Source organism: Heloderma suspectum, chromosome 5 (assembly GCF_057233095.1).
Source record: "Heloderma suspectum isolate Gila_16-S chromosome 5, 16-S_ref, whole genome shotgun sequence".
Taxonomy (NCBI): Eukaryota; Metazoa; Chordata; class Lepidosauria; order Squamata; family Helodermatidae; genus Heloderma; species Heloderma suspectum.
Genome location: NC_139462.1, coordinates 139,224,350 through 139,249,520, shown reverse-complemented (window position 1 = coordinate 139,249,520; position 25,171 = coordinate 139,224,350). Strand labels below are relative to the sequence as shown.

The 25,171-nt window shown below is 41.2% G+C and overlaps 1 protein-coding gene across 3 annotated transcripts in view; it reads left to right on the top strand.

Moving 5' to 3' along the window:
* Positions 1–19,032, top strand: part of BRD9 (bromodomain containing 9) — a 28,801-nt gene extending 9,769 nt beyond the window's left edge. For 2 of the 3 annotated variants that reach the window (XM_084857605.1, XM_084857604.1), the window contains exons 6-17: positions 768–878; positions 2,544–2,659; positions 5,587–5,719; positions 7,520–7,595; positions 8,858–8,953; positions 9,560–9,692; positions 10,045–10,156; positions 11,332–11,370; positions 11,811–11,882; positions 13,131–13,233; positions 17,828–17,995; positions 18,206–19,032. In XM_084857605.1, the coding sequence (XP_084713731.1) occupies positions 768–878; positions 2,544–2,659; positions 5,587–5,719; positions 7,520–7,595; positions 8,858–8,953; positions 9,560–9,692; positions 10,045–10,156; positions 11,332–11,370; positions 11,811–11,882; positions 13,131–13,233; positions 17,828–17,995; positions 18,206–18,303 (1,257 nt within the window). In that variant the 3' untranslated portion in view covers positions 18,304–19,032. The remainder of the gene's footprint in view (positions 1–767; positions 879–2,543; positions 2,660–5,586; positions 5,720–7,519; positions 7,596–8,857; positions 8,954–9,559; positions 9,693–10,044; positions 10,157–11,331; positions 11,371–11,810; positions 11,883–13,130; positions 13,234–17,827; positions 17,996–18,205) is intronic. The other variant, XM_084857606.1, reaches the window with a different exon arrangement.
* The last annotated feature ends 6,139 nt before the right edge of the window (positions 19,033–25,171 follow it).

Here is a 25,171-nt window from a genome sequence, read left to right as displayed (position 1 = left end):
CAGAAGTTGTGCAGGCTTGCTATGGTAATGTAGAAACAAGTTTGTCTGATATGCCATACTATAGTTCAACCCTCCGCAACCTGGTGCCCTCCAGATGTTTTGGACTACAACTCCCATCATCCTTGGCCATGCTGGCTGGGGCTGATGGGAGTTGTCCAAAACATAGAAAGGCACTAAGTTGGGGAAGGCTAGTTTAGTTCTTACTAATAGCAGGTGAGGCAGAAAACCTGTGCCTAGATCATACCACTTCATGCCTCATGTGACTGCTCACATGACTTGAGTGCATTTTCATGCAAAAGAATTGTCTGCATTCAGAAAATGAGCATGTATCATGCTGATGTGAAGGGATTTCTGCGTGAAGGGATTTTCCCCAACTGCAGTCTGAACTGGCTTAGCCCAAATACAGGTTTACAACTTCATATGTTTTGTGACTACTAGGCCTAAAAGCACTGAGGGAGTGCCTTATGTTAAACTGCAAAGTTTAACATAGATATTGTAACCCTGAAGAATTACATCAATTGGGGTGCAATGGGGAGGCCACGACAGCGCTCTGGTTTAAGCTTTTCTGGCTTTCACTGTGTGCCATAGGTAACCAAAAGGGACAGAATCCTTCACAGGTCATCTGTGAAGTCAATAGTGGCTATTCATCAATGATGCTTCTCATTTCAACATTTTATAGAATTTGTCCTGGTGTGGCTGTGACTGAAGTTCTTCATTTACAAAGAGCTTTTGAAAACATGGCAACGTTTTGTGTCTGTATTTTCCAGGCAGATTTTAAATTGATGTGCGACAACGCCATGACGTATAACAGACCAGACACTGTGTACTACAAACTGGCCAAGAAGATCCTCCATACAGGCTTTAAGATGATGAGCAAAGTAAGACAACTATGAAAGACAGCATGTTGAGACCAAAAATACACATTAAAACTATTGTAGTGGGTCATAGTGAAGCATTATTTAATGTATCTGTGTTTATACCTTGTACTAAAAATATATATAAATTTTGTGTCAGGAAAAGCTGGAGTTAAGCAGTTTTTTTCTTATTTGCACAATATATTCTGCTTCTGCTAGTTATGAAAAGAGAAAAGGAGCTGTATGGGGCACTGAAGCCTCACACCATCATCACTAGATAATCTTGTTCAACCACCCCATTGACTTCTGAGATTCACCAGACATTGCCCACACGCTTTCAAATACATATTCACAATCCTAACCTTGCTTTTTTAAAATAAAAGCAGGAATTCCAAGAAAGCTGAATTCTGTGCCCAGTATGACATTCTGCACTCTCACAGTAAGGTGTCATTCACATGGATCTGGTTATATTAATCAGCTCGTTGGCATTTCAGTTAGAAAACACTCTCCCTTACCTTGCAGTAAGATTTGGTTTTGGATTGGAAACTTTGAATTGAAGCTTTCAGTCAAGAAACTAACTTTTCCATATTATTTTTAACTTCATTGAATATTCTTAAATAGTTCTATAAATGAATAATTTAAAAAATAAGTTAATGCTGAAACTATTCTGGAATGCAAAGAATTTATTTCCTTATTTTTTAACATCTTTCCATAAATAATTCAAAGTGATACATAGGAACAATTTTTCCCTTAACTTCTTAAGATAACTTGTTCAAATGTTTTATGATTCATGAAATGCAACAATCTCCATAGCTCTCCTCCTAGCAGAACACAGACCCTCCCTTCCTCCAACCTCACCTCACATATAAAGAAAGGCAAAAAAAAATACAATGGAAATAATTGCATGAAACAGGGAACACTTCAAGTAGAAGATGGATTAGTGTATGCTGTTCATGAAAGTGTACAAGATCCATTTTTAAAACTATGAAAATATAGTTTTTATTTTGTATTTAGTACATTTCTAATCTGCCCAATAACTAATGTTCTGTGGGTGGATTATAGTCAGTTAAAAAACTAAAATGCCTTTTTAAAACAGTTAAAAATAAAGTATAAATATTTTAAAGAATAAAATATAATATAATAAAGAAACAGCACAGTAATTGATAAAACAGCCATAATAATAATAGCATAGCATTAGGACTCTAAAAGCACCTGAGATGAAAGAAAGGTCTTTGCCTTGCACCACAAAGGTAACAGCATAGGTGCCAGGTGAGCCTCTTAATGCCTATAAAGGCATTTATGACTCTTTATGCCTATAAATGCCTATAAAGACATTTTAAAAAGCAAACAACCTATTTGCAAACAACTGCTGATAGCTTCTCCTGCATGAAGAGTGTGGTAAGTTCCACATTCAGGTAGGTGGCCGTTTGCATGTGTAGTTTTTCTTCCTTGGTAGGTTGCAGATATTCTGGTGTCATGCTGCCATGACTGAATCATGTTGCATCGTCATTGAAGATGTAGCTCTTAGGCACCAAGCCATGGCCATTCCCATCCCATCCCATCATCATAGCATCTTGGCTATGAGGGAAAGGTGTAAAGTCCCTGCCGCTCTGTCCTTTCTAATTCTAGGAACGGCTGTTAGCTTTGAAGCGCAGCATGTCGTTTATGCAGGACATGGATTTTTCTCAGCAGGCAGCTCTTTTGGGCGACGAAGACCCAGCTGTTGAAGAACCTGTGCCCGAAGTTGTTCCTGTGCATGTAGAGACTACCAAGAAATCCAAAAAGCCAAGCAAAGAAGTTATTAGGTAAAGACTGGATGGAATGCTTTGCTCTGTTATGCCTCTTAATTGCAAATGAACAGTACCTCAAGTTTAGGAATGAGTTAATTACAGCATTGGTTTTCTTACTCCCTGCCTTCAGGGAATCTTTTCAGTGTTGACTTCTTATTGAAGGAACTGCTGTACCTTGCAGCAGAATCCCTGTGCATTCCAGAAGGTTTGGGGGCATATTCTAGGGTGCACAGTCTGTGTTGGTGGGCATGCCAGGCAGGTTGGCCTCACGAGTGAACTGAAAGCACACCTTGCAACACACCCACTGTTCCCCTGTAGTGGATGGGGAAATGGCTAGTGGTGGATAACTGGTCTTTCAAGGAAGCTTATACACTGTTGCTGACCTTTTCCTTGAAGAACACCAATAAGCCTCTGAGGTCCCACAGGGCTTCCCAGAAAACAAGTTCAAAATCATTAATAATCTAAACTTGACCTCTTGTAAAATGGAGAGTAGTCTTATTTAGTCAGTCATTCTGTTAACAAATCACATTGCTTTTAAAGATGAAATGTCCTCTGCCTTTGCCTTGGCTATTAAACAGTTAATAGTAGGACATTATTTTTCTTCCTTTTTATTGCCTTGTTTAAGTAGGAGGTTGTATATCTACCTTCAGAATATTTTGAGAGAGGCCACCCTATTTTTGAGTAGTAGTTGGACCTGAGGAGACTTTTAGCTCTGATTTGAAGAACACCTACATTTCTGAGACTTCAGTTTATTTATAACATAGTCATGGATCCTGCCCTGTCCCCTGACCAATTCTAGCTGCATATTTTCCAAGATGCTGCAATTGAAGGTATATATACACATGTGTGTATGAGAAATAGAGAATTATATTGCCATTCAAACAACTGTTCAGGCATTTGGTTATCAATTTAATTTTGGTTTAACAGATTCAAAACTGCTGATAGAGCAGGTTCGCACAATCAGCAGGGGAAATTACACTGTATGGGTTGTTTCCTCCTCCGTATAACCATTAAAAAAAATGGTTAGGTGTTCCATAATATCTTTAAAATAAATGAACAAAGATACTTCTGTTTGTCTTTATCTGTAAGGACACTAAGCAATTTCACTTACTTGATGATTAAATGGCAAGAACTTTCTAGAAACAGAGGCTAGTAGTTACTGGGCAGAAAAATGTGTTTCCATGAGATGGAAAGTAAGGCTGCAAACTTTGGCACAAGTCAAAGTTAAGCATGCTTAACACCCCCCATTGATTTCTGTAGAAGAGTAAAGCATGGACTTCTCTCTCTCTTTTGTGCACCCCACCCCCTTGAAATCAACAGAAGTTAAAATTGCTTAACTTTTGCTGTTCGGATTACATTGATAGAAGATCACATGACCTATATCATGCTTGACTACAAAAGTCAGATATTTCCCCCTATATTCTTCCTTTTACATAGAAAAGTAGCCTTTGACTCAGTGTGTTTGATAGAAGATCCTGGATTCTGTTTTAAGTGTTGATTTGAGCATATCAGTTTGTATTAAAGTCAGATTTCATTTTAAACCAAATTATTTTTAAAGGTACTTCATATTACTGAAACCTTTAAAAATTAAAAGTATCCAGCTGCTTTCTCCTTTATGAAGAGAAAAAAGTAAGCAACAACTGATTTTATCCACTCTGCCCATAGGAGAAATGTGCATCTCTCCCAATAAGACAAGACCTGGAAGAACCGGGGTTGTGGGGGGAAAGGAAGCAGGCACACATCTGACAGAGTGGACTATGGCTCACAAAAGCTTATGCCACAATAAGCTTGTTAAGATGCAATCCTATACCCATTTATCTGGGAGTAAGCTCCATTGAATTCAGTGGGACTTATATCTTAATACACATGCCTAGGATTGCACTGTAAGTCCTTTAAGGTGACACAAGGTTCTTTGCAGTTGCAGTTTAAAAGTGTGAGGCTTGTTGGCCTAGAGACAGAATTCTTATTTAGGGTATGATAGGACCTGGATTGAAATTCCAGACAAGCCTGAGTGGGGAAAGGGAGACTTGTTCCTTTGAGAGTTAATACATTTTATTTACATACTTATATTTATTTATTTATTTTTATTCAACTTGCAAGTCACCCTGACGCTCTCAGGACAATGAACATGATTACAAAATAAAACCAATGAAATTGATAAAATACCATAAAAACGAGCAGCAGCAAAAACACAAATTGCAATAGAGAAGACTAAAAATACCGCAGGTAACAAATACTAAAAGATCTAAAAGTATAACCACGGCAATAAACAGTTTTAAAACACAACTGGGCAGTCAAATAGAGAGCAAATTTAAATTGGCCCAAACCAATAAAGTAGGCACCAGGTGGACCTCTCTGGGGAGGGCATTGCACAGCTAGGGGACACCAACACATGCAGAAGTAACCACCTGTCAAATCTTAGTATGCACAGATACCTGGGGCAGGGCCTCTGAGGCACAAGTAGGAATATATGAGAAGCAATCCTTCAGATAATGTGTCCCCAAGCCATGAAGGGCTATACAGGTTAAAAGCAGCACTTTGAATTTAGCCCAGAAACCATAAATGATAAGCCCAGATGAACAGGATATGTCCTTCACCTCCATGCTCTACTTGGGCTCCCAGGGGCATCTGCTTGGCTGAAAACAGAGTGCTGGATAGTTGGATCTTTGTCTGATCCAGCCATGTAATTCTTACATTCTTATGCTCATACAAAAAGTTTGGGACTGAATCCTGAAATGCACTGTATATATGCTTTGCACAGATATAAAATATAATGCACATTCGTGACTATGTATAACTGATAAGAAGAAAAGAAATGCTGATTCACCCTGGAGGATGGTTACATTTAGCCAGGAGTCATAAAAAAAATCTGTTGCCTAACAATTATATGAAGGCATTAGATATGGTTTTATATTTATTTGACAGCTTGTACTTTGTTGTAGTTGTATATTTGAACCGGAAGGAAATGCATGCAGTCTAACAGACAGCACAGCTGAGGAACATGTCCTGGCTTTGGTGGAACATGCAGCAGATGAAGCGCGGGACCGGATCAATCGATGTCTCCCAAACAGCAAGGTCTTGCCACTTGATTCAGGCTGCCATTTTATAGACATTTTGTGTTGCTGATATGCTCAGGAACAATGTTACACAATCATAGAATCATAGGGTTGGAAGGGGCCTACAAGATCATCAAGTCCAACCCCCTGCTCAGTGCAGGAAGTCTGATTCCCAGGTGGTCCCCCATCCAAGTACTAACTGGGGCTGACTCTGCTTAGCTTCCGAGATCAGAGGAGATCAGGCACAATGTGGATCAGATTGAGTAAGCATTTTTGCATGGTGTCTGATATGTGAATGGAATGGGAATATTTCTTGTGTGATGACTTTATGGATGTTAAATCTCCAAAGTAGAGTGTGTGCATTAAAAACTACATATTATTCAAGCCCCATTTTGAACATTAGGAAGTGTCATCTAGGACAACTTAATTTCTACCTTGGTGAGCGTCTCCTTGAAAGTTTGATAAATTACATAACTTCTGTGTTAGGAGTGTTGATGGGGCTGTTCCGAGTTGGCAAAATCCTCCAATATGGCAGGACTAGCACATTTTTACAGATAAAAGTAAAAGTTTGATGCCTGCTGATTGGGTTAAATACATTCTAATGTATTAAACAATCCAAATGTATATATTTAAAAGCTCTGATGCTCTGAAATCCTTTGTGCACCCCTTTGAAGATAAGGGAGATGATACAACTTTTTTTCCTTTTATTCTAAACCTGGCACGTAGACTGCCCATTTTCAAAGCAAACACTTGTGTCTTTAAATGGAACGGAGCCTATTTTGTTTGTTACTTTTTAAAACTGACCAATAACTGATGTGGCTCTAACCTGCAGCCCTCTAAGGCCTTAACTGTGCACGCCTGCCACAGCACTAGCCTTCTCTCCACCCCCTCTCCCAATGATCCTCATAGAGATTGCTCTTTCCTCACTGCTAGCAGTGGCAGTAAAAGAGCAATCTGTATCAAGATTGCTTATGTATGTGTGCAAATGCATGCGACCTCTGACCTGGCATCACATGTGTCCCTCAGGACTGACAACATTGTATATCCCCAGTATAGAGCAGGTGTTGGCAGAAAGTAGATCTCCAGATGTTTTTGACTTCAACTTCCAGCATTCCTAACCATTGGCCATGCTGGGAGGGGCTTCTGGGAGTTGGACCAAAACATCTGGAGATCTGCCTTCTGCCCACCCCTGGTGTGGAGCATGAATAAAATGGGGATCTGGAATCAACCTGCTACCCAGCATAGCTGTCTGACGTTCCGTGTATGTTGTGCTGCAGTAGGGGCTATGTGCATAGTCCAGTATGCATAGGTCCAGGGCTTGCAGTTATTTCCCCCTGATCTTGAAGTGTAACAGTTGCATGAATCAGAGCTGATTCATATTGGCTGGGACATGAATGAGTCCCTATTCCAATGACATGTCCAACATGTGGATGTCAGATAGCTTAGAGTGAGGCAGCGCAGTACCAAGCACCACCTCTCTGTGTAGACTCTGCACAAGTAAGAGCCACAGTTGACTAAATATGTAAATATGTTAATAGGCTTCAGAGGTCACCTAGCCCACAAAATAAAGCTTTGCAGATAAGATGGAGGGAAAGCTTCTTTCCTTTGGAACTTGCTGTCAAAGAAGCTATCCAGCCCACAGTACAAAGAGGCAGGAGGCAACCACAGGCTTAGCAGTGCTGATGTTGTATAATCTCAGCAGTGCAGATGAAGCTGTTAGGATTTGATCTTTTAAAATCTGGATGGATGTTCGTTCTTTACCAGCAAACATAAAAATAATGTACATCTCTGTTGTCTGCGTGTGTATATTTAAGTACAGATAGGCTACCTGAAAAAGAATGGTGATGGGTCCTTGGTCTTCAGTGTACTCAATCCATCAGATCCAGAAGCAGAAGGTAATTTTCTGATAAGCTTTAGTAAGCTCTGTTTATAGTTGTATCTATGTTTTTATTGATAAAAGACAAATAAAAGTTCTGGTTTTAAATTCGCTCTGAGTAAGAGAAATGTCAATTTAATATGTTTACGCCTTAATTTGCATAACCCAAACAGATAAGTTATTTTGAAAATCAGAGTCAGTAATGGTATACATTGAAATGTATGACTTGGCAACAAAGATTTGCACCCTGAAATATATTTGGCAACACATCTTAAGCTAAAATAGGTAGCTAATACTAACATCCATGCAGGCTTACAGCTGATATTATAAATGGCTTCAAAATTAAACTGCATTTGTCAGTAAAGTTTAAATCTAAAAATATTTTTCTTGCTGACTAGATGTCTGTAATGTCCCTCTGAACTCTGACTTGAATTACCATACATTTCTCCTCTGTTTATGTAACCACATCAACTATTTTATTAACACATGGGTGGCTGAACTGTGATATAGGCAATGGGGTTATAAGGCATGCCTGGCCAGCAGCAGAAGCGCCAGTGGGGCTGGCTGTGGCATCGAATCAGGTCTGCACTCCTGTATGCCTCTCCCCCACTTGGCTGCTGCCTGCTCCACAGTTGGGTAGACTAGAGGCCAGGTCATGAGGCACTGGTGGAGTGGCACCATCTCATACTTCATCATTACTGAGTTAAATGCTGTATTTTTAAAGTACAGCCCTCTTAAAGCATCAAGTGCTTTATATATGGAACCCTATATGGTTCCGGCCCAGCCTATCTTAAGGAGCGCCTCCAGCAACACCAGACAGGCCGCTTAACAAGATCAGCCTCAGATGGCCTTCTCTCTGTCCCATCAGCCAGGACAGCTAGACTGGTGGGGACGAGGGAGAGGGCCTTCTCTGTGGTGGCCCCCACTCTGTGGAACTCCCTCCCTAGGGAACTCCGTCATGCCCCCTCTTTAATGAGCTTCCGTCGTGCATTAAAAACGTGGTTGTTCAGGCAGGCATTTGGGGTGGGTTACGGTATTTAAAAAAATATATATTATGGTAAAATTTTATTGTTTTAAATTGTTTTATGGGGGTTGTACATCGCCCAGAGTGGCTGGGTGACCAGTCAGATGGGCGATTAATAAATGTAATAAATAAATAAATAAGTGGGTACTTGGATTCTGGTTTTCTGATTCAGATTCCATACTCAGGAACTGAGTACACTCCTGTTTATTATTCTTGGAAGGTTATTAAATGTAATATATATTTTCAACTTCCTATAGAGGAGGAAACCCATCCAGTGGATCTGAGTTCTCTATCAAGCAAATTGTTACCTGGCTTCACAGCACTGGGCTTTAAAGATGAAAGAAGGCACAAAGGTAGGTGTGTATTAAACACCTTTGAAGCAAATAAGTTTTATATTGTTAGGATTAAACATTTGTCACCATATCATAACTGTCATTCAATTGTAAACAAAGAAGTAGAGGTGTCTTATTTAACTTCATTACTTGACAACGAATGATTCACAACTGTATGTCTAGACCCATAGAAATATGATGAGATAAGAACTAGACTTTTGCCCACACATGCAGCCCTTTCCTTCATGGCATGATGAGCAATCACAGCAGGAAGCCTCTAATCAATCATAGTTTCCCATTTCATCCAAACCAGAAAACCGTGGTTACCAGTTTGGATCAACCCAGGATTTTAAAATCATGGTTTAACGTTACGTTCCTGGCTTGTTCTGAAGCTGGTAACTATAGTTTCCTGTTTCAGTTTTAGATGATCATTCCTCTACTTACTAATCAGAGGTAGGATCATCCAAACCAGGCCATTGTTACAGTTCTGTCTGTGCTGTTTGATCTGTAATAGTTCATTCATGGATGTGAGTCATCAAGTAATGTACATGTGCGTGTGAATGAACTCTTAGAAATGCAGCTCTTTTTTGCAGAAGAAGATTCCAAACAGTGTTCTTATGTTTTCAGTTACATTTCTTTCAAGTGCTAATGCTGCACTTTCGATGCAAAACCACTCTATCTTTCATGATCTGAAAGCGGATGAAATGGAACTGCTGTATTCAGCATATGGAGATGAAACTGGGATCCAGTGTGCTTTAAGGTAAGTATGTTGTAATACAACATTGAACCTATTGATGCTTTGCAGGTGTTGCAGACCACTACGCCAGCATACATGTTGAAGTTTGGGGTGTACAAAGGAGGGCTATTCATATGGGAGCTAGAATAAACAGCATACAAAGGCTTGCATCTTCAAATTATAACTAATGGCTTTTTTGAAAAATTGAGAAATGGTGAACAATGGAAGAATGCTTTAAAAAGCAGAATGCTTTGTTTAGAATATTTTATTTCTTTCATTTCTATACTGCCCTTTAGTCAAAGCTCTCTGTTCATTTAATGTACAAATATGCATGTAGCTGATTGAATTCGTAATTTTATATTGCAATTTCTTCTAGTTTGCAGGAATTTGTGAAAGATTCTGGAAGTTACAGTAAAAAAATAGTGGATGACCTGCTGGATCAGATCACTGGTGGAGATCATTCCAAAACTATTTATCAGCTAAAGCAGGTAGGTCCACATTATCAACATTGTTAGCCTTTGTTAAAAATCATTATTAACAACCACTGTATAACACAGCTGGTTGGCAACTACAGATAAAACTCCAAAGTCTTATTCTGAGATGGTGAATGCTACTTGTGTGTTTGAACCATTTCACCAAAACTTCCCTTGAAAAATTCTCCCATTGCTGATTTAGGGTGGCTGGAGAGGCTTGTCAGGAATTTTGATAATTTCTGAACAGAGTTTTAGCAGCCTGAATTGCTGATCGTCCAAAACTTGAAGGGCGAAAAAACCCTTCTAGAAGGTAGGTTTGATAGATCCTCTGACAGAATGAACTACCTTCATAACAAAAGTAAGGATGAGCCAGCCTGGTAGGCCAGATTTGGCCCCAAGGCAAGAGGTTTCCCATCCCTGGTATATAAACCATTCCAAAATGAATACAGTACATAAATCAGGTTACCAGTTGTTGTTAGGGAGGAACTACACATATATGCAAGACCACACGTCCATCTGATCTATACCAGGTGGCCCAAAAGTAGGTATACAGTTGTTTAGAATGTTGATGGGAGGGGGCGAGAATGTGTGAGTAGAAGATGTGTGGGTGGAGTCAGAATGACAGTTGGGAAGAGTGAGTGACAGGGAGTGACAGTTAAATCAGTTAAGTGTAGAGAGTGAGGGCACTTACGAGATTAAACAGTGTTAAATGTAAATGTAATAAACAATGTAATAAAATGCAAATAAACTATACTGTATACCTACTTTTGGGCCACTCTGTATAATAGAGATATTGGCAAAAGGATACAATCCCATAAGGAATCTGAACTGAGAAACTATAATGTAAAAATACTATTACATTCCAACTATATACCACCAAGAGAAAGAAGAAGAAACCTTTAAATTTGCAATCAGATGGATTTTGCCAATACTATACTATACCAACTCAAATAACAATGAGGAAGGTAATAGAAATTAAAGCCTCTAAAATAAACATTATTTGAAAATGTTAAAATGTAAAATCTTGTCCCACATTTCTACAGTTTGAAGATAAATCTAATAGCACATTTGAATTTAATAGAAATACTGTTTGTAGGGCAAATAAGTAATTCTCTCATTTAATACATATAATGTAAAGAATCAAGGAAGAACATCAGCAAAAATATTATTTTTAATTTTCTATTTTTCAGAGGAGAAACATTCCAGTAAAGCCACCAGATGAAGTCAAAGTAAGTTGTATTGCATTAAAAACACACACACACACACACACACACACACACACCTCTTCTTGTAGTGTAATAATATGCCCTTGTTGTAACCCACCCTGGGGATATGACTGAAGGTGGTGTAAAATATCAGCAAAAAAAGATTGTAAACATTTGTGTAGTTCATAAATTATGGAATTGCTTAGTGCAATATTCCAGATGTTTCCAAAATGTTAAGATTTGTTTTTGTTGGGGTTGTGTGTACAGTTTTCTGTGTTGTTTCATCCTATGAATGTTGTGTTTCCTGATCTATTTTTAAGTACTAAAGGGAAAAGATTCCAAATTGGACCCTGTGGTAGCATGTGACCTTTTCTTGTTGTGACTTTGGTGATGTGAAAATGAAGGTGCCATAGGAAAAGTGAATATGGGTTGTAAATAGCTAACATGTTTGTTGATGGTTTTAGGTACCACCAGTTTTCATAAAAGAAGAACACAAATTGCGCAATACTTGCCCAGATGCCTCCAAGCAAAGTATGGTAAGATTTCTTGTACAGTTTAAAGTTTAGTTCAAGGTGTCTGATTTTTATCTGAAGAAGGCTTCAGCTTTTCCCTTGGAAACACACTTATCAGTTAGAGCAGCAGCGGGCCTAAGATACATTGGGATCTACTAGTGATTTGCAGTAGATTGGGAAGAATTTCTGACCTCCAGTTGTTTACCAATGGCAACAACAAATTAACTCTTCATTGCCCTAAATTATACTGCTGAAATGAAAACAGCTTGGGGGAAGGGTGTAACCAAGAGTGGAATTTTGTATGGAAGAACTGTGACCTCCATTCAGGTCTGGTACTCAGAATAAATTACCGGGCTCAGAAATATTTAGTTCTAAGTGTATGTCTTTTGCACTAGCCTCCAGCTGGTGCATCTCAAGGCTCTAGTAAAAACAAAGTAGATCCTGGGATCCTAATGTCTGCCCACCCCTGAAGTACAGAGCTGCTGTAAATGCAGTAATTAAATACTAGACTAGAACTGAGAAGATCTGGGTTCAGATCACTGCTATTCATGGAGTTTCTTGGTTGCCATGGAAAAGCCACTATCTCTCAGCTTAAATTACCTCACACAACCATTTTGAGCATAAGCTTGGAGGGAAGCAGGCAGGCAAAGACCACTCAAAGCTGAATTGTGCTTCCCTCCTCCCACAAGGCCTTCTACCATCAACTGCCCTGTGGGAAGGATGAGTTGTTATATTCTTTGTTTGAATTTTATTAAATGTATCTTTATGTTACTTGTAAACTGCCTTAAAAGAATTTATATCCTGAAAGGCAAGAGATAAATAATTGTATTAAATAATAATAAATAAAGTAGGATAACTTCATGAATTCTGCCATGAGCTCTTTGGAAGAAGAGTAGGATAAAACGGATAAAAACAAATTTTCAGTAAAGAATTATATTGGGTGATAGATCTGAGCCAGTGCAATTGTTCTGGGAACATTTCCAAGATATGCTGACTGGAAGGATTGGGTGTGAATCTCCAGACAACTTAAAAGGTAACCCCAGGCAATAAGTACATAGGCAAATAGAAAACAATTTACTGTTGAAACATAATTGCTGGTGCTTGCACATTAGGCTGCCTAGCCAGAAGGCATGAAGTATATGCATTGCCCTAGTTGGGAGTATGCTTATATTTGTGGGGGGAAAGTCATGTATGTAGCAACCTTAGGCAAATGATTCCATTATTATTTATGTTGTATAGCTATCATTTTCCTCTTCTCTCTTTTTTGTTCAGGTCGGAGAACCCATTGGAGACAACACTAGTTCTGTTTTGGATTTTTTATCTATGAAGCCGTATTCAGATGTGTCACTTGATATATCCATGTTGAGTTCATTGGGTAGGTGTTTTGAAATTATGATGCAGTACTGTTACATATAGTCTGGTCTACTATTCCAGCGGTTCTCATACTTTTCTTTTTTGCACACTACTTGAGAATTGTTGGGATCTCAGCAGAACACTTAATACACTTCGTTGTTTGTTCTACATATCAAAGCACATATGTAACTCAGATTTCAATAATGTTTTGTTCTTCAGTACTGGCATCAAATAGCACCATATTATGAAAATCACAGGCCCTAGGCCAGGGCCCTGTTAGCTTGTTTGATAATACAGTCCTGGTCAAAACTGCCTTTATCCCTGCCATTGGAAAAAACATAAATCAAATGTAGTGACATGTACTAATAATAGGAACATAGGAAGCGGCCTTATACTCAGACCTTTGGTCCAGCTAGCCCAGTATTGTTGACACTGACTGGCAGCAGCTCTCCCAGAAATTTTCAGGCAGGAATTTTTCCAGCCCTACCTGGAGGTGGTGGGAATTGAACCTGGGACCTTCTGCATGCAAAGCAGGTGCTCTGCCACTGAGTCATGGCTTCTCCCTCTGTGCCACAACCTTTCCACAGTCCAACTGAATGAAGCGCAGCAGCCTACACTTTAAGGGCACAATCCTATGGGGATAGTTGGCCACCTCCAAACTCGGAGGCGGCCAACTATCCAATGTAGAGCGGGTGGAGCATGGAGGGGATCCTCTCCTCTGTTCTCCTGCCAGCCTGCATTTGTGGCTAGATGGCTGATTTCAGCTGTCTGGCCAGAGCGTGTCAGAGCAGGAGGGGGAGGCCAGGCGGTGCATGGGAAGCGTCGTAACGGCACTTCTGCGGTCCCCTCCCCACCCCCCAGGAACTCCCCCTTTTCGGTCACTCCGCACTGCCTTTACGAGTGTGGAGCCGGGGACAAACCGCATCACCTACTAGATGGCGGGGGAGGGAGCAAGGAGTTCCCAGAAACCAAAAAATCGTATGGCTGTCTAGACCAGAGCTTTCCAAACTTTTCATGTTGGTGACACACTTTTTAGACAGGCATCATTTCGTGACACGGTAATTCAGTTTTACTAGCAAACCGGAGGTTATAAGAGATACAGACACATACATAAATTGTAATAATGAAATGTATGGGAATAGAACATATCTCATGAAAACCTTTCATTTATATTTTTAAAAATATATGATTTATAAGATAATAACATACATTGTTGTCATTTATGAGTAACAGTATGTAAATAAGTGCAAGAAAATGTGGAAAAAAAATTAACTAAAGTATTGACAATACATATTAGGACACATAGGCCCAGGTAGGAGCTCAGCTGCAAAAACACATGAAGTAGAGAAGCAAAAGTCCAACAAAAATGGTGTAAATATATATGTCTCACTACAAGGCTATATTGCTGTAAATATTTGCAATGCCTATGTCCAGAGTCCAGTTCCAGCACTCTCCGGTGGTACACTGCCGGTGGGTGGTTAATCCACAATTACAGCAGAGTAAAAATAAAAATAAATGGCAGAAATCAAATTATAAGTGCCACGTGGTGGGTGGCTTGCTGTTTGCCACATTGGGTTTGGGAGGGTGACCTCCCTTCAGCCAGCAGCAGTTGGGTTGACTGGGTGACAGCCTGCAGCTGCGCTCGCCCGGGTGATTGGGAGCATACTGATTCTGAGGCTTCTGGCCTCCACTGAGCTCCGTTCTGACTGGCCAAGATGGCGGACGGCCCGCTTGGTGCAGTCCCAGTCCCAGGCGGCGTTTCCACCCACGCACTACTCTGGCCTGGCCGCGCAGGAGAGCGGTGCTGAAGTCTGTGAAGGGCACGCTCGAAATCTCGCAGGGCCGGGGGCCGCTGCCACTTTGCGCCGGGGTCGGCCAAGCTCTGCTCCCAGGGCAGCGCCTCCCCTCCCCTCTCTTTGCCCCGCGCCTCTACCTCTCACTGTACTGCTCCAACACCACCAATCGTGCGTGTCCTACGTCAAGACGCCACATGATCCTAAAGCAGCTAGTTTTAAAGCAGCTAAGACTTAGCTGCTTTAACATTAGCTGCTTTAGGAAATTCCGGGGGAGAGGCCAAGGGAAGCAAACGCGAGTAAGGGAATTTACTTCCCTTCCGCACAATTTTCTGCATTTCGCGCGACACACCTACACACTGCGGCCGACACACTAATGTGTCGCGGCACACAGTTTGGAAAACTGTGGTCTAGACACTGTCTAGCGGCCACAGGATTGTGCCCTAAGAATCTTTTCTCTAGTCTGTTTATTCTAGACCCAGCATAACATGGTACTTCCACATATATTAATGTATATTAATGTATATTAATGCGATATAAGACCCAAGATACCTTTGTATGTTCACAATCGGGGTCATGGCTCAATAAAAAGCATCAATCTAGTGTGTGGCAGCTATGAAAAAAGCAAATTCTATGCCAAGAATTATTAGGAGACAGAAAATAAACGTGCCAGTATTGTAAAGCCTTTATACAAATCTGTGGTGGAGCTGCACTCATCGTTCTGGTCATCCCATTTCAAAAAGGATATTGTAGTGCTGGAAAAGGTGCAGAAAGGAGCAACCAAAATTATCGGGGCGGCAGGTGGAGCAACTTCCTCTATTAAGAAAAGTTAAACATTTGGTTTAGTGTGTGTGTTTTTTCAAAAATAGCCATTTAGGCTGCAATTATATATTCACTTACATGGGAGGCTGGGTGTAAGCCTCATTTAACTCAATGGGACTTACTTCTGAGTATTATTTTATCTTATTTATTAAACTTTTAATACAATAGAATTCTCTACATGTTCAAATAAAACATGTATAGGATTGAGCGGGAGATATGATAGGGATTAATAAAATGATGCATAGAGTGAAGAAAGTGGATAGAGAGGAGTCTCTCACACATAATACTAGAAGTTGTGGTCATCCAATGGAATTGATTGGCAAGACAGACAAAAGGAAATACTTTTTCACACACAACACATCACTGATTTATGAAATTCACTGCCCCAAAAAGTGGTGATGGCTACTAGCCCAGGTAGCATTATAAGGGGGTTAGACAAATTCATGGAGGATAACTCTACCAGTGGTTACTAGTCATGAGGGCTCTGAACCAGTCAAGATTATTAAGAGGCAGTATGCCACTGAATCCCAGGTTCTGTAGGGCAAGAATAGGAGAGGGCTATTGCCTTTATTCCCTGCTTTTGGGCTTCCCAGAAGCATCTGGCTGGCCACTGTGGGAAAGAGGATACTGGAGTAGATGGGTTGCTGGTCTCATCCAGAAGGGTTCTTACGTTCTAATGTAAAAACCTTCAGGCTCTGAAACTCCCTGCTGAGGGAGGCTAGGTTGGCTCCCTCTCTGCTATTCTTCCGCCAGCAGGCAAATATATTTTTATTCAGGCAGGCCTTTGGGATGTAAACTGGTCTGCTACTGAAAGGGTTTTTAATCTGGTTGGTTGCGGTCTGTTTTTTTATTGATATGTTTTCATGTTGTGTTTTCATAAAGATTTTTTTTTAATCTGTATTTAATCATTGTTAGCCACCTTGTGTGTCACATTTTAGTGGAAAGGCAGGCTAAATATTCAATAAATATATAATTGCTTTCCAAATTGAGCTGTAGATAATGTAGACCAGAGGAGCAAAATACCCAACAACTGTTGCCGTCTGAAAAAAAAAAAGCTGGTGGCAACCAGCACCCTCTTCTAGTTTTTTAGTCTTTAAGGGCTCCCAAGTCTGAGGCTGTAATTTCCAGGTAGGCTTGAGCCCTGGCATGTCTAAATTAAGCACTGCCTGGGACAAAGTAGGATGTGGGGGAAACCAACACACATCAGGATCTCTGCTCTCGCTGGCGCATTCAGATCTCTACCAAGCTAGCTTCTAAGGGCCAACCCAGAGGTGTTTTACATCTGTGGCCTTTCTCTTTAAAGTTCATGTTTTTTTAAAGCAGCAGTGGCGCAGGACAGGGACTATGGCTTGGAGAGGCAGACTATTTTCCTCTCCCTTTCCCAAACCATTTTCCTGGTGTAAATTGCCCCAACCCTGCTGCTAAATGTGCTATTAGGAAAAATGTATGGGTGCATATATGTTTTCCCTGCACTTGGAGGGGAAAATGGTATGGCGAGAAAAGTTTTTACAATCTCCCCTAGAACCATGGTCTGGACCCCACGCACCATCACTACCCTGACAGCTGCTTTTAATTAAGAGAAGTATAAAGAGGCAAGAATGTTCAATCACAAATCTCCAGTGTCCCATGTAGTTTGACCCTGACTTTGCAAAACCTTTGCACCTCTTATGTAGACATATTTTGGTGTGGGGTGTGTGTGTATGTGTATATCAGATCTTCATTGATAATGAAGGATTGTAGCCTCTTTGAGCTACAGGAACATAAATCATTGCTGAAATCTGAATGTGTTTTTCTAATCACAGTAAACTGAATTTCTTTTAAAACATAATATAAAATTAGAGCACTTCTTAGGATATATTTAAAGCATATTGCTTTTATTCAGCTTTATTGTAAAAAAGATTGATAGAGGGAGGGGAAATAACAAAACACATTTCAATGTTAACTTTTTAACTATTCATCCAAAAACCCAACTTGCATTGAATTATCTATTATTGTTCTCAGGTAAAGTAAAGAAGGAACTTGATCATGATGACAATCATTTACACTTGGATGAAACAACTAAATTACTACAGGACCTTCATGAAGCACAGACTGACAGAGTAGGATCCAGGCCTTCTTCCAACCTCAGTTCCCTCTCTAATGCTTCAGAAAGGGATCAGCATCATCTAGGTAAGTCTGGTTGAACAATATGTCCATTTAAACCTTCTCAGTTCACTTAACATTAAGTTTCTTCTGAGACTCCCAAGATGTTGACTGCAAAGTAACAGTGGAGAACATTGAGCAAAAACTTAATATATTTTCAAGACCGTTAGGTTTTTCAAAATATTCTCTAAATAACATATACTTTTAAATTGACTTATTTCTCCCTGTTTTCTACAGGAAGCCCGTCTCACCTAAGTGTTGGAGAACAACAGGACATGGTCCATGACCCCTATGAGTTTCTTCAATCTCCAGAACCTACAAATGCCAATAACTAATGTCACATATACAGTATTTAATTTGTGCTCTTTAAACTGTGTAATGCTTTACACAGTTCCATCAAATAGTATGAATTTCAATTTGTCCTCTTTTTTTGTACGAGGATTTCTGTGTAATAATGCTTGTGCATATATTTGTAAATTTTACTTGAGTAATAGTATATCATGGTATTTGCCCCATCTCATGCAGTATTTTAGGGATATGGAGAATAGATCTGAAGAAGCAGTTGCAAATTACGTATTTAAGAAACCTAATTTATAAAAAGAATGCTAACCAGCTGTTTATCATGCTGTCAATCATTAAACGTTTTATACTTTGTGTACAACTGTGGCCATATAGAAACTCCTCTAGGAGGAGTATTTTTCAGTAGTAATACAGGTTTCAGAACTATGGCTATCTTCATGTTCTCCCTTCAATTCCCCCAGTTGTTAACTGTGAAGATAGCCTTATTATAAGAAAAAGTTACTGACACTGCAGATCCTCTTAATTTTGGATGAAAAAAGTCATGGTAATATTGAGTACTTCAGCATCAGATTGTCCAGTTTTTTAAAATGTTTTGTGAGTACGACTGAAATTGTACCTGCAGAAAGGGTAAATATTTGTGTCGGTTTTAAATTAAGTATTTGAAATTTGACATTGAATGATTTTTAAAACAATTCTTATTATGTATAAACTAGAATTCATTGTTCATTCACAATTTTGTAAATATTAAAAATCTAAAAAATGTACTTGTGTTCTGTTATTTCCAGTACATAATTTGTTTGCCAGTTCTTCATTAGTTGAAAATCAATGTTTTATATATAGATCTGCTAAATGTTATAATTAAAAAGTACTTTAGAACATTAACCATGCAATTCTAATTCATGTAGCCAAATATTTGGATCACCTAAATTGTATTATGCTTATGGTGATACATAATAACACCAATTGGCTGAGCTGATGCTCTGTCACAAAATTGTTTCCAAGCATTTCCAAGTGCAGGGGAGGAACTGAAACAGAATGTTTGCAGTTGAGCTTGTATATTTGGCTGGGATTAATACAACACACAGATCTATCTGTGTGATGAGATTCTGTGTGGGGCAGGCTGAGGAAAACTGAGTCAGTACAGGTCTCTGAATGTAGTGAAAGCATTAGAGCAGACAGAGGTAGAGTGGCTGAAAAAGGCAAAGTAGGCATTGAGATGGTAGGTAAGGGTAAATTGGATGAAATAGAGGTGTACAGAAAAGCATGGTGCACAGGATGCTGGGAACTTCTGAATAAATGTTTATTACAATTTAAACAGAAAAAAGAAGGGAACAGGACCACTGAAGAATACTGTGTTTTAAGGTCCCTGGGAGGAGTCATCTCAGTGAAGCAAAACATGGTGGAAGTCAATGTGGGACATGCACACCTTCTCTGAAATCAATCATAATTAAAATGTCAGACTAACCTAACTCCTTGATTTTCAGGGATTGGGATGTTTGTACTTCCAGTCTACCCAATCGTATTTTGTTGCTATCAAAAGTAGTTTGGAAAACATCTGGTTAGTAAGACTATGTTGACACTGAGGGCTAGTGACTGTCTCTTAGTTTACTAACTCAAAGAATTGCTGTGAAGATAAAATCCCACGTACACCTTGAGTTTCTCTGAGAAAGGGCAGGATAAGAATGTGAGAAAGAAATAAAAGAAATAAAGGCCTTTTGATTTTCTTTTCTCAAGGTCTGACAATATAATTCATAGTATAGCTAAGCAGAGGCAGGTATCAGAATTCAATACAAGCAATAATCTAATAGTTACTAAGGAGATATGATTAAACACATTGAGATTTCTTGGCTATATGAACGGGGATGTTTTGTTTCGGCTAATAAACCTAAGCAGGTGCTCCTGAGCGTACGTGTACTGTGTCTTGATATTGCTATGGCTGGGCCCAGTGCTCTGTGAGTAGAGCAGATGCTTTGCATGCAGGTGGCCTCAAATTCAATCCCTGGAATCACCAGTTAAGAGATGTCAGAAGCAGAGCTGGGAAGAACTCTGCCTGTCTGAAACCTGGGAGAGCCACTTTTTCAGAGCAGATGGTATTGGGCTGAATGGAGCCATAGTCTGACTCAGCATGACAGCTTCAACTCTCCATACTTGCTTTGAAGGGTCACTGAGATTGATGAGATTTGGGGCTAGTTCAGGCTGCTAAGTTACTCCACATAGTCATGGGAAAAATTAACATGAATCAGGTTGCGCAGGTAGTTAGCTCACAACCATTTCCACTATCACTAAAATAGAAAATGTACAAACATGATCATGGAGATAACTGCTGGCTTATTGTATATACGGCCTGGTTGGTATACGATGACTGTATTTTCATGCGGTGAGATACTTTCATAAATAATTTCATAGAGGAATGTAGAAATAAGCCCTGGACCTACAGTTTCTGAAACAAAACATTTGGGTATTATACGCCATAGAATGGATTGCAAAAGCTTGAGTGTATGCACAGTGCTGTGAATGTATAGAGACACCCTAGCCCAGGGATTTCCAACCTTTTTTCAGCCTGTGGATGCATTTGGAATCCTGACAAAGTGCTATGGGCACCAGTGACAAAATGGCCACTATGTAGGCACAGCTACTCACAAAATGGCCACTATGGAGGGGAGTGTGGCTACTCACAAGATGGCCATCATGGTGGGTCAGGTTAAAAAGACAAGACTGCAAAACTAACAAATAAAACAGAAAAACAAACATCCAAATATTCCTGGGAGAGAAATGCAAGCAACCAAACTTGCCAGCACAACCACAGCATGCATAGAAGGATCAGAGGCATGGATCAGCATGATTTTTATATGGAATCCTCCTCAAACTAACCTGAAATTGCAAATCACATTGCAGATCTGTGATTTTAAGATGGTTTGGGGGAGATCTCATGTAGAAATCATGAGTAAGAGAGTGCTCATTTTTAATCCTGGGAAATTAAAAAAAGACTACTAACATGTTCGTATTAACTGGCATAACCTTTCATGGGCTATAACCAACTGCAGTCACACACACAGAGCGACGCTCTATATCACATGAGCAGAGAGAGAGAGAGAGAGAGAGAAATGTGCCGTTGAGGAGTCTCCGTGAACATGATAGTGGAAGGATAATGCCAAAGCAGGGGTGCCTCTCTACCACTGGAAAACAGACTTAAGAAGGGGCAGAGGAGGGCCAGGAAAATTGGGGTGGTGGGGTGGATAGAAACAACATTAATGGAAGAAAGTGGGGAAACGCCTTCACTTTGCCCACACCATCTCCCCACTGCATGAAGTGCCAATCCTGGCAGTCCTCGCCAACAGGAGTCAGGTGGGCAAGCAAGCAGAGAAAGGTTCTGACTTCCCCCTCCAGCAATAAAAGTCCTCTGCTGCCACGCACCACAAAACAAACAGGGCTGAGTGGAGCAGCCAGTGAGCCCAAAAATCTAGCATGCACAATGAACAAAAACAGCACAGGTGTAAGAGCAAAACGGAGCAAAATCCTTAATTTTGCACATGCTCCGCACATGCACCAAGCAACATCCAGAGTGCCACAGCAAACAAGAGAGGCAGCCATCAGGGAGAATGGGAAATGCTCCCGCATCACCACCACCCCAGACACAAAAGCTTGGAGGTAAAGCAACACGGACAGATGAGTAACCGGGCTGGAAATTCCATTGCTTTACCCACCCACCGACCCCCAACAAACAAACAGAAGGGCACAGAGGACAAGCACCACACCTCCCAACACACAAAAATAAAGGGCTGGAGACCAAGCACCACCCCCTTCACCCCAAAAAATGCAGATAGGAGGCTGAGCAAGCAGGCAGGAAATACTCTTTGTTTGCCTGTGCGCCCCTCTCAGATGGAAAAGAGCCAGGCCCACTTGGTCCCAACCCTGTACTACTGGTTGGCATTCAAGGGGAACACTTACCTTTCCCTTCTGATACAGCCACCCACTGCTTACGCCCGCTCCTAGCAGGCACAAAGCGGGAGTAAGGATGACATGACCTATTACTTTGGCCAATCAGAGAGTAAGGGGACATGTCAAAAATGCAAGTAGAGGTCCACAGACTTAAAAATATAAAACAACCATGAAGTTTGCAGACATGCTTTGTATACATATAAATTATACCGAGGGGACCATTGAAGGCCTTGCAGGCACACCTATACGTTTGGGAGCCCTATTGGGGACCCCTTCCCTAGCCCTTTGATATTAGTTTATGGAAAAAAAGGACAAGACTTCAGGGTGTGGTATGTGATGTAAAGACTGTAATCATAGAATCATAGAACAGTAGGGTTGGAAGGGGCCTACAAGACCATTGAGTCCAACCCCCTGCTCAATGCAGGAATCCAAGTCAGAGCATCCCGGACAGTTTCATGCCATAACTCTGCAGTGCGATGTCATTAGGGATGTACGAAAGTCATTTACCTTTTCGAAGGGTGACATTCGCGGCGGGGGGGAGGCGCTCCGTCCCTCCCCCCGAAATTCTCTCTGGCCAGCTCCGCTCTGTGGAGATTCCGCGGAGCCGCCAGCCGGGGCTGCCTGCAGCCAGACATCCAGCCGCTGGGCAGCCTGCAGGGACGCAAATGGTGGCTGCCGTAGCTGCCACCATTTGCGTCCCTGTATTTTGCCGTGATAGGCTACGTAAATATTTACGTAGCCTATCACGGCAAAAAAAACCCAACAACAGCGAACACAAATGGCAGCGGCTACGGCAGCCGCCATTTGCGTTCCCCTTTTTTTTTTTGCCATGATAGGTTATGTAAATATTTACGTAGCCTATTATGGCAAAAAAAAAAAAGGGAACGCAAATGGCGGCCACTACGCCATTTGCGCCCCTCTCTTTTGCCGTAATAGCCTATGTAAATATTTATTCATTTATTCATTTCATTTCTATACCGCCCAATAGCCGAAGCTCTCTGGGCGGTTCACAAAAATTAAAACCAAACAGCTCACAATAAAACAATGTAAAATATATAGAACATTAAAACCACAATATAACAATAAAACCACAATAAAACCTAGCAGCAGTGCAGGAGTTTAAAATACAGATTTAGAACAGCAAAGCTAAAAGTTTAGAAAGCTAAAATGCTAAAATGCCTGGGAGAATAAAAAGGTCTTCACCTGGCGCCGAAAGGAATACAATGTAGGTGCCAGGTGAACCTCACTAGGGAGCTCATTCCAGAGCCGGGGTGCCACAGCAGAAAAAGCCCTCCTCCTAGTAGCCACCTGCCTCATTTCCTTTGGCAAGGGCTCACAGAGAAGGGCCACTGACGATGATCTTAAGGTCCAGGCAGGCACATATGGGAGGAGGCGATCCTTCAGGTAACTTGGCCCCAAGCCATTAAGGGCTTTAAATGTTAATACCAGCACTTTGAATCGGGCCCGGAGATGGACTGGCAGCCAGTTCAGCTGAAAAAGTACTGGCGTAATATGAGCTCGCAGGACAGTCCCTGTTAACAATCTTGTTGCCCTATTTTGGACCAGCTGAAGTTTCCGGACCGTTTTCAAAGGCAGCCCCACGTATAACGCATTGCAATAATCCAGACGAGAAGTTATCAGAGCATGGATAACTGTAGCTAGGCTATCTCTGTCCAGAAGGGCATAGTTGTTATACCAGCCTAAGCTGATAAAAAGTGCTCCATGCCACTGAGTTCACCTGTGCCTCAAGTGACAGTTCTGGATCCAAGAGCACCCCCAAACTACAAACGTGATCCTTTAGGGGGAGTGCAACCCCCTCCAGAACAGGTTGAATATCACCTAGCCGGGCAGACAAACCACTCACTAACAGTACCTCCGTCTTGTCTGGATTGAGTTTCAGTTTATTAGCCCTCATCCAGTCCATTACTGTGTCCAGGCACTGATTCAGAACAGCCACTGCCTCAGCTGGTTTTGATGAGAAAGAGAGGTAGAGCTGGGTGTCATCCGCATATTGATGGCACCTCGGCCCACACCTCCGGACCTCCCCCAGCGGTTTCATGTAGATGTTAAAAACCATAGGGTATAAAATAGAGCCCTGTGGAACCCCATGGCACAATTGCCATGGCACACAGCAATAATCCCTCAGCACCACCTTCTGGAATCGGCCATCCAAGTAGGAGTGGAACCACTGTAGTGCAGTGTCTCCAACTCCCAACCCAGACAACCTATCCAGAAGGATACCATGGTTGATGGTATCGAAAGCCGCTGAGAGGTCCAGAAGAATCAACAGAGTCAAACTCCCCTTGTCCCTCTCCCAGCAGAGGTCATCCCACAGGGCGACCAAGGCAGTTTCCGTTCCAAAACCAGGCCTGAAGCCCGATTGAAATGGTAGCCGCCGCCACTTGCGTTTTTTTTTTGCCGTGATAGGCTACGTAAATACTTACGCAGCCTATCACGGCTTCCGCAGGGACGCAAATGGCATCCCTGCGTTAGCCGTGATAGGCTGCCTAAGTATTTACGTAGCCTATCACGGCTATAGTGATGAAGTGAATGGTGGCCGCGGCTGCGGCCACCATTCACAAGTCAGCGCGAACGGCAGCAGGTAGGTGTCCCGTTTCACGTGCCTTTCGCGGGGTGGGGGGGCAGGGGGGCTTCATTCCGCCACGGATTTCGGGGGCCCGAATGCACTGGCATTCAGCCTCACCAAGATCTGTGGTGGAATTCTCTGACATCCCTAGATGTCATTCCTTGATTTCAAAGTCAAACATTTTGAGGCCAGTGCACTTTGTCAATCGCAGTGTTTTTCTTCCAATACCTTAGTTTTGACTTCCCATTTGATATCTCTGGGACACATTGTAATTGGGACCAAAGGGAAAAATGGAGTACAGTCACAATGGAAAAAGAAGAGATTCCAGACGCTACAGCAAAAGAAAAGTATCTAAACCAAGTACCGATAGAGCCCTT